General features: G+C 33.2%; 1 protein-coding gene across 1 annotated transcript; it reads right to left on the reverse strand.

The window, feature by feature from the left end:
• Nucleotides 1-8,188: 8,188 nt before the first annotated feature.
• Nucleotides 8,189-8,713, reverse strand: LOC131659566 (uncharacterized). The gene has a single exon (XM_058928741.1). The coding sequence runs from the start codon at nucleotides 8,711-8,713 to the stop codon at nucleotides 8,189-8,191; it is 525 nt and encodes a 174-aa protein (XP_058784724.1).
• Between the last annotated feature and the right edge of the window lie 1,977 nt (nucleotides 8,714-10,690).

Consider the following 10,690-nt stretch of genomic DNA (forward strand, 5'->3'; position numbering starts at 1 on the left):
CTTAATCCTCCATGCCTAAGTAACAAATCCCCTTTTATATTCAATTTAATTTTTGAAATCTTTATATCTCTTATTTCGTGACAATAATCAAAATAATTTAAAGTAATGAGAATTTAATAAATAATGATATTTAGTACGAAGCAATTTAAAGAAGAAATGCAAGAATGAACATATGTCATTATTTTAGTAGTAAATTTTAAATTACTTTTAACTTTAATTTCTTTTTTAATATGGATCATGGGGTTTTGGTGATAATGAATGGTTTGAATTTATTATTGTATTTCTTATTTTACCATTTTCTTACTAATAAGCATTTTCCTTAAAGTTATAATCTCCAAAATTAAATCTGATACCTCTCATATTTTCTTAATATTAAAAATATTCCTTGTAAAAAATTAAGATTATGAATGTGCGGTGATAGTTACTATACACGAGAAGTGCTCTCAAATAAAGAAAGAAAGTACTCAAAGTGAAAAGGGAAACTCATTCTACAAGAAGGCTAAAAAGTTTCTCCACGATCTCTCTCCATTTTTATATATATGAAGGCAATCGAATGGATCGAATTGAAAGCATGAAATAAGGGCAAATTGACAGTAATATTTAATTTGGGGAAGCCCATCACACTCGAGTACACATAAAGTTGTGTCATGTCAACCCATACATTTTCAGGTCACGCGTTAAACAAAAACGGCGGATCGTTTTAATTATAAGATTGCATTTAATGCTCACATTCGCATCATGCTTTGGAAAAACCAAAGCGGCGTATGCCAGCCAATGCTTGGATGAATTTTCTTTGACGTCAACCATTATTATTGAAAGATTCCCCAGACATTAAACATGATCGATGAGTCTTAGGGGAAATTGTTTTGTGTCAGCCAAAGACCTGAGACCAACTACTCTGCGTCGGTCAAAGGCCCAATAACACAAGGCCCGTTATCTAGCTTACTCCGCCAGGCCTAAGGTATAAATACATTCATAAAGGGTTTCAGATAAACAATCTCTAATCTGCACTTTCACTACCACTATCTTGAACCTTAAACTGACTTGGGCGTTTGAGTGCTAACCATGCAAGTACCCCTCGTAGGTCCATCATATCGGAGATAACAAACTCCGATTAACGATACTGCATCAAGACTGTAACATCTAGTTCAAGAAATATCGTGATTGCAACTTTCAATCTGCGGTGTCACCTCGACATAATGCATCGGAAGCTTCGTTCCGCTGCAACCTGCAGTTTTGGCAATCATCCCCATTTATAATTCTACATGAACACTACTCAAGAGGATTGTTTAGACTGTTTGATATATTTAGTATATTTGATGGTAGAGGCGGCAAAGGTAATTGAGAAACAGAAGAGTTTGTCCAACAGGACTTGTTGAGCCAAAAAAATGTTTGAAATTTCTTGCACTTGAAGGTGAGTGTTGAGAAAAATCCGAACAATTTAATGGTTAACTTTAAAACCCAACAAACAAGTGTTTTAGGAAACTGGAAGGACATTTTCAGTTATGAGATAGGAGAGCGATTTTGATTTCAGAAGAATGATAGGTGAGTAAAAAATGGTAAAAAAGAGAGGTATACAATATTTTAAAAGATGGTAATAATGAAAAAAAATTGAATCTACCATATAAGAAAGAAAGATGTTCTGGAAAAGATAATAATACCTTTTTATCTGATTGGTCAATCATTGTAATTTTGGGGTTAAAATGGACCAGCAATTTTGCTCCCAAATTTTAACTTTCTAAATATTCCAATTCAAATTTTTTGTTGTTTCCAACATAAAATCTGCATCATTTTTTATGAAAACTAAAAGCACGCATCAACTCCATAACCCTGACCCTCTCCACTCACTTCAACTATAATCATCATATCTTTTGTTTACTACCATACTCAAGCAAATTTCTCTATCATCGGTAGACTCTCCATCTTCTTTGCATGTCCCGCTCCACTTTTCACTTCTTCATCTAAACTTTTATCTGTATTCCTAAACTTCATTTGTTGCAGATCATGGCAAGACCATTTGAGAACGTCAAGGACACCAGCGATAGAAAGGAGCTTTGTAATTACGATATCAAAGTTCATCACAATTGGAATATGATATCAAACACCAACCAACACTTCGAGATGATTGTTATTGACAAAGAGGTCAGCTCGTCGTATTTCTCGTTTCACCTCTTTACTTTATGCTTTAATCTGTTTGCCTAGAACTTCCAATTTAAAACTTACACCTGCCTATCTTCCTTTCTTTATTCGTTTACATGTCATTATTTTACATTCGTGGTGATTCAGATATGTGGTTCTAAACGTGTGTTTTATTTCATGACGTTTTATATTATCCACTTCATAATCATTTTTGTTGAATATATTTCATGCTATTAAGTTTTATTTTGCTGTCCATCTATTTTTGTTTATATTTTTAACTTTATATGATTATTATTTTTTGTACTTATTTTGGTTGATTCGAATACTCAATAAAACTGCTCGTTTATAGAGGACTGATATCCATGTTGTTGTTCTTACAATGTTTAGCCAAACTTATGATTCCCATTTAGTTGTTAACAACACTTGCACAATAGCAAACTTTCATGTTTAGCTCAATGAGGTTGTCTTCAAACCTTCTAACCACAAGTTTCTCTTGAAATTTACCGGAGGAACCACGGTTGGTGATAAAAACAAACATGACATCTCGGACAAAGTTGCCAACTTTACCCCGTTCTCTGATATAATAATTGGCAAGAGGAAAAATGATTCATTGATATGTATCTTTTATTGTTTTTCCCCTTTAATTAAACTTATGTTGAGTTTCATGAATTAACAAAACTGATACATATATTTTTGTATATTATCATTGGAATGGTAGACGAAATTGGCTACGCACAAATCTAAAGTGGTGGAAAAAAACAGCAGGACAACATGGTATTACGGGACCTGTGGTATGTATATTATTATTTCAATATTTAGCTTTTAGTAGTCTAAATTTTTATACATATATATATATATATATATATATATATATATATATATATATATATATATATATATATATATATATATATATATATATATATATATATATATATATATATGAGGAGGGATCAAATTACACCCGAAGAGTTACACCACAAGTTACACTCGTTCAATAACTACATCTCGAATTAATATTTTTTAAATTCAACCGTTGGATTGAAACATAATATCATATAGATCATACCTATAAATTTTGAGCTTAATCTATAATGATTTACTATATCATCAAGATATCCAAAGATTAACGTCAAAATGAGCTTTCATATAACGTTAATTTTGATGTGATTCAATGACATAGTAAATCATTATAGATTAAGCTCAAACTTTATAGGTAAGATCTATATGATATTATGTTTCAATCCAACGGTTGAATTTGAAAAATATTAATTCGAGATGTAGTTATTGAACGAGTGTAACTTGTGGTGTAACTCTTCGGGTGTAATTTGATCCCTATATATATATATATATATATATATATATATATATATATATATATATATATATAGCAACAACACGATCAAATGTACACTTTGGGAATCCTACGCCTCGCAATTCATCAAATTCAACCAACAGAAAACGGATTCCTCGATGCCAACTATCATCTTTTTACAAGATGCCAAAGTTAAAGAAGAAGGTTTGACATACTTTTAGTTTCGTTTTTCATATTATACAAGTCACATTTCATCATGAATATTTATATTTATGTTTAATGTAGGCAAATATCCTCTTTCGTTTCTAACACCTACAATGTAACTAAGTTGTACATCAACGACAATTGCAATCCAATCCATGACTTCCTTAAAAGGTATAATTCATTTTTCCAATTTATTCATAACATCGTATTGTTGCTTTTGCATAATCTCCATAACATGGTTTTTTGTTTTTCTACTTTTCATAGCATTCCTAAGGACTCATTGGTTAACCGTAACAGCCAGCTTAGTTCGCAGTTTCAAGTGTAGTCCCAAAGCTCTGCCAACTCTCAGCTTACCCCTTATCAAAAGTTCATGTCCAAAGTTGTCGTACTACCCATCAGTGAAATTAAGCTACTAAATGATGTCTGTATTTTATTTTAATTAACTTATTCAATATCAATAATATTGTACTGGTTATTCAATGTTTTACCAACTTCCTTTCATGCAGATTACTTTTTGGGTCACGGTTGCAAAAGTTTACAAGATCATTGCATCACAATACGAATGGTATTATCAGGCATGCCATTAGTGTCCAAAAGTTGCTAAGGGAGATAAGCCAACATTTAAATCTGAAGTTGATTATTTCACGGAAGCTTAAATTTTTAGGTTACATACTTTACCATTAATCAAACTACTTACCAATATTACTCTAAACACACCAAACTATTCTTTTTTCTGCCCCCGTGCGTCGAGATCATTTTCTTAAACTAAAAAAAACAACACACAAACATTTTTAGATGAATTACGATGCTCTTTATTCCCAATGCACCTGAAGATACGTAGGCACGAAGTTTTGAAACTATGACGAGTGCAATAATAAAAATTAACAGTTTCCCTTTTCTTTTGTAAATATCTGTAAATAAATAAAATGAACAAATATTTAAACATTCTCTTAGCAACAACAATATAACACGTGTCTATAGAAGGTTCCTATTGAGTACAATGGATGCGGAGGGTGTCTAATACTTTTCCCTTGCATAACCGACTCCCGAACCCTAAACTAGTTACGATGACTATGTTTTGTCCTTTTTAAGGGTTTTATCGACGTTATTCTTCAAATACAAATTTTCGTGGCGACTCTGTGTCTATTTCGAGCATTTACACGCTCGGGTATTTTTTTGTGTAACGATAGATTAACCCTGGACACAACATTATGCCGCCCTTGGCACTCTATATGACGATCAATTTAGCATCTTCAGGGTCATGACTGGTTGACTCCCAATATGTTTGGACAAATCCACTGACATGTTCCCTCCTTTGATGAGAAGCTTCTATTTCTACCTCAGTCAAGACAAGATGAGGCATCAGTCTCTCGTCAAGGTTTTCACCCCCGTCGGGTTTCATAGGAAATAGAGATTCTAAAGTATTCATAGAGAGAGCTTCATATGAAAGATATTCTCCAAAAAATTCTTCCATCTTTGAATCATCACTCAAAATGATGATTCCTGATTCAAAACCCCCGCTGATATAGGGACGTAATGGGATTCAAACTTTATCCCCCCTTTCGAAGACGGAGAAACACTACTCTCCGAGTTACTCTCAATGATAATAGGGTTATCACTCATCGTAGTGAAAATGAAATAAAAACTTGAGTACAAGCCGATGGGAAGAGAAGGTACCTTGAAGTAGGAGGGTGAATGCGTTGAAACAAGGAATGAAGCTGAAAAATTAAAGCTTTAACGATTACGATTATGAACGTGCGATGATAGTTACTATAGAAGGGAAGTGCTCTCAAACAAAGATAAAGAACTCAAAGTGACAAGGGAAAATCAATCTACAAAGGGACTAAAAAGTTTCTCCATAATCTCTCTCCATCTTTATATATCTAAAGGCAATCAAATGGATCGAACTGAAAGCATAAAATAAGGGCAAATCGACAATAATATTTCATCTGGGGAAGACTACCTCACTTGAGTGTACTCGAGTGCACAGAAAATTGTGTCACATCACCCCATACTTTTTCAGGTCATACGCTAAAGAAAAACGGTGAAGCGTTTCAATTATAGGATTGCATTAATGCTCACATTCGCATCACGCTTTGGCAAAACCAAAGCGGCGTATGCGAGCCGACACCTCGATGAACTTCCTTTTAGGTCGGCCACTATTATAGAAAGACTCCTCCGACATTAAACACGACCGACGAGTCTTTGAATCAATTGTTCAGTGTCGGCCAAAGACCTGGGACCTACTGCTCTCTGTGTCGGCCAAAGACCCAATATCATGAGGCCCATTATGTAGCCTACTCCGTCTGGCCTAAAGTATAAATACATTCATAAAGGATTCCCAAGTACACAGTCTCTAATATCCACTTCCACTACCACTGTCTTAAACACTAAACTGACGTGGACGTTGAAGTGCTAACCATGCAGGTACCCCCTCGTAGGTCCATCGTATCGGAGATAATGAACATCAATTAACGACACTGCATCAGGATTGATACCGCTGGTTCAAGAAACATTTGTGATCGCAACCTTCGATCTGAGGTCTTCTCGATGTAGTGCATCGGAAGTTTCGCTCCACCGCAGTTTTCACAATCATCGCCATTTATAATTCTGCAACAGAACACTACTCAAAAGGATTGTTTAGACTATTTAATATATTGAGTGTATTTGATGGTGGTGGCGGAAAATGTAATGAAAAAAACATAAGAATTTGTCTAACGAGAAAATAGAGACGGGACTTGCTGAGGCAAGATAATGTCTAAAATTTCTTGTATTTGTAGGTGAGTGTTTAGAAGAAATGCGAACGGTTTAATGATTAACTTGAAAACCCAGCAAACAAGTGTTTTAAGAAATTTGAAAGACATTTTGAAAGATAGAGAGAGGGGGAGGGAGAGAGAGATCGATATGAAATAAAGGTGAAGATTATTATTTAGAGAATTGTCATATAATTTTAGACATCATTCCTTAATAAAAAATAATCATGTTTTCCTTAGTTTTTGTTTAGGGATTTTGTAAAAATACTAGCCTATTATATCCACAAACTTTTCTCTAATCTTCTATTATTCATTTGATATTATTTATTAATTATTTATTTTTTAATTTAACTTTCTAATAGTGAATGGTGAATTATAAGATGATTCATAATTTCTTACAAATATTTTCTTACAAACTAAAAATATAAATTAATTTTATATGAAATTGTCAAATTAAATTATATTTTAGAACAAAGAGAGAGAAAGTATTATGATGACTCTTCCTTTTTGGTTAATAGTTCCCTGCATTTTTTGATACTTTTTTAATTCTCTAAATAAGAAATCTTATAATTCAAGTATCACACACATCATCATGCAGCTTCTTGTAGATTTTGTTTCCCCTTTGAATTAACTTCTTGAGATGGGTCCTGTGAGAGGAAACAAAACGAGAAGAAAGACAGAAAATAATAATAATGTTTCTGGTTCTGTTGGCTCGTCTGACAAAGAGGGCATTGTTGTAGATTGGTGGGATGATTTGTCAATCAAGATCAATCAATGGTATATTTTCATGTCTGAAATTTGATTTTTCTATGATGAATGTGTTGGTTGCTTTTCAATTTTCATCTCCATTTAACAAATTCTTTGTTTTTGATTTTTTGTCATTGGAATTCTATATAACACAGATGTGTTTTGATATATAAGATAAAGAAAAGAAAGCATATATAACACACATCTGATATGTATCAATAATTTCCTTTACCTTGTTCCAAATTGGTAGAAAAATTATCCCTAGGTTTAGGGGTTTTATTGATGCTAAATAGTGTTCTGCTTTTCATTCATTACAGTTCTTACTACAAGGTTTTTGCTCAAAGCATTTTATCCTACAAATTATGTTCTCCTCAAGTATATCAGATGGTTGAAATTTTCAGGCATATTGCAGGAAGCATCACAGTATATGTTTTAGCTTCATAGTTTTTTATGTTAGATTGTTCGCATTTGTTTTATCTTTGGCTTGTTCCAAAATAGCATCAGTCTCTATACAGTATAGAAAACAAACTACTATTGTATAGCCGGTACCATTTTATGCAGGTTGATCATATTATGCTATTGTTTAACTCAAACTTACATATCTTCTAAACATTACTGTTTTTTCGCTTGTGTGATCATTAGTGATGCCAGTTTCGTATAGTGTTCTAAAATGATGTTATTGCTAGGAACATTCTCTAATCTTATAATATAAATGATTATAACATCATTTTCATATGTTTCTGCAACTCAAGCATGTTACTAAAAATAATCCAATACACAAACGCTCTTAAAAAGAAACTAATAAACAAAGCATTAGAATTCCAACAAATAATAGTACTCCCCAAAAGCACTTCTAGTGTATAAATCACTTATCCTCAATTTCATTTTCTTAACATAAATCACTTATCCTCAATTTCATTTTCTTAACAACATAACAATTCACAAAGTGCAAGATAGAAAAAATCAACCTGTCCCAGTCCCATGTTGTTTCGTTGTTTCTTCACTGCAGACAGCCACACTCGCGATTCATTCAAGAAGGACCTAAATTCTCCCAAGCTTCAGCCAAAAAAGCCCGCAACTTTCGAATCGCGTCTCTTCGAGTACTCCCCATAGAAGCAAGCTTCTCCAAAACACCCCCATCCAATAGCGAATTCTCAATCTCACTTTTCCATTGCTTCAATTCATCAGATAACAGAAAGCTACTTCCCTCACTCTGCATATCATGAACCTTACCTTTCCATATCCTCTTCACCGCTTTTCCGTATCTAGGGTTTGATGTTCCTGCTTCGAGATACTTGAGGGTAGATTCTACTGCAATGCTACAATAGGCGGCTTTCATGGCCGCACTGATTAAATTTGAATTTGAAGATTCGCGATGAAGTAACAGTTTCTCTAGTACCTCGAGGAATTCGAGCATAGATTCTGGGATAAATGCTTCCGACAAGGCGTCTTCGAGGGCTCTGAGGATGATCGTTTTCTTGGTGCGGTCGTCGGTGTGGGAGAGTGAGGTTCTGGAAATCACTTTGTTCATGATGTTCATCATTGCGTCATCCATTGCGTCTTCCATTTTCTTCTCTTCCAATGTTTTTCGATTTTCCCCTTTTCTTTTCTTTCTCTACTCGTTAAACCTAACGTCTTTCTCTTCCAATGTCTTTCAAATTTTGTGTTTGACCTCCCTAAAACCTAACGAGTTTTAATTTTGAGACAAATTTATATTTTTCTATTAAAATTATTTCATCTAAATATTGAAATCTTTATATATCTCTTATTTTACGACAATATTATTTAATTTTATTATATTTAATTATTTATTTTTAAAAGATTTTTGAAACATTGTAATCAAAATAATTTTATCTAACTTTTTGTTATAGTTAGATAAAAATTTACTCTCTAATTGAATGGATGAGTAAGTAATGAGAATTTAACATATCTTCTCTAAAATTAAACCTGACACTCTTTATATTTTCTTAATACTAAAAATACCTTGCGTTAGAAATTAAGATTATTAACGTATGATGATAGTTACTATAGAAGAAGAGAACTGCTCTCAAATACAGAAATAAAGAATTCAAAGTGAAAAAGAAAACTCAGTCTACAAGAGGGCTAAAAATTTTCTCCACGATCTCTCGCCATTTTATATATGTAAAGGCAATCGAACGGATCGAATCAAAAGCATGAAATAAGGGCAAATCGACAATAATATTTTATTTGGGGAAGAACACCACACTCGAGTACATAGAAAGTTGTGTCACGTCACCCAATACCTTTTCAGGTCACACGCTAAAGAAAAATGGAAAAGCGTTTTAATTATAGGATTGCATTTATTGCTCACATTCGTATCGTGCTTTGGAAAAACCAAAGTGACGCATGCTAGCTAATGTCTGGATGAAATTTCTTTGAGGTCTGCCACTATTATTGAAAGAGTCCCCCATCACTAAACATGACCGACGACTCTTGGGGGAAATCCAGGACTCATTGCTCCGCGTCGGTCAAAGGCCCTATAGCATGAGGCTCATTATCTAGCCTACTCCGTCAGACCTAAAACTGACTTGGGTATGGAGTGTTATCCATGCAGGCACCCCTCCTAGGTCCACCTATAAAAGATAATAAACTCCGGTTAACGACATTGCATCAAGACAGATACATCTTATTCAAGAAACATTGTGATCGCAACCATCAATTTGCGATGTCACCTAGACGTAGTGCATCGAAAGCTTCGCTCCACCGCAATTTTTGCGATCATAACCATTTATAATTCCACATGAACACTACTCAAGAGGATTGCTTACATTATTTGATACATGTATATTTTATGGTGGTGGCGGCAAAGATAATGGAGAACATAAGAGTTTGTCCAACATAATAATAGAGACGAGACTTGCTGAGCCAAAATAATGTCTGAAATTTATTGTATTTATAGATAGATGTTCAGAATAAATGCGAACAATTTAATGGTTCACTTAAAAACCCAACTAACAATTTTGATAAGTGAAAAATTTTAATGATTAATGACAAAGGAGGCATCATTGATGCTCAATTTTGAGAGAGAATCTTAAAATAAAATTGAAGATTATCAACCAAGCAACTAACAATTTTGATATGTGAGGAATATTAATGATTAATGACAAATGAGGCATTATTGATGCTCAAGTTTTAGAGAGAATCTTGAAATAAAATTGAAGATCATTAACCAAGCACTTGGGCTCCAGTGGTAAATGAGTTCATGTTTGGTCAGTGCCCATACCTCTCAGCACAAGCTCTAGATTACTAGGACCCCATTTCCTTGAGAACCAGAGTGCGAAAGCCAAAAAAAAATTGAAAATTATTATTTAAAGTATTGTCATATAATTTTAGACATCATTCTTTAATAAAAAGAATAATAAGGGATTTTGTAAAAATATCAACCTTTTATTTGATATTATTTATTAATTATATTTTTCAATTTAATTTTCTAATATGTAAAGTGAATGGTAAATTAAAAGATGATTCATAATTTCTTACAAACTAACAAATATAAATTAATTTTGTATAT

This window comes from Vicia villosa, linkage group LG1, assembly GCF_029867415.1.
Source record: "Vicia villosa cultivar HV-30 ecotype Madison, WI linkage group LG1, Vvil1.0, whole genome shotgun sequence".
Classification (NCBI taxonomy): Eukaryota; Viridiplantae; Streptophyta; class Magnoliopsida; order Fabales; family Fabaceae; genus Vicia; species Vicia villosa.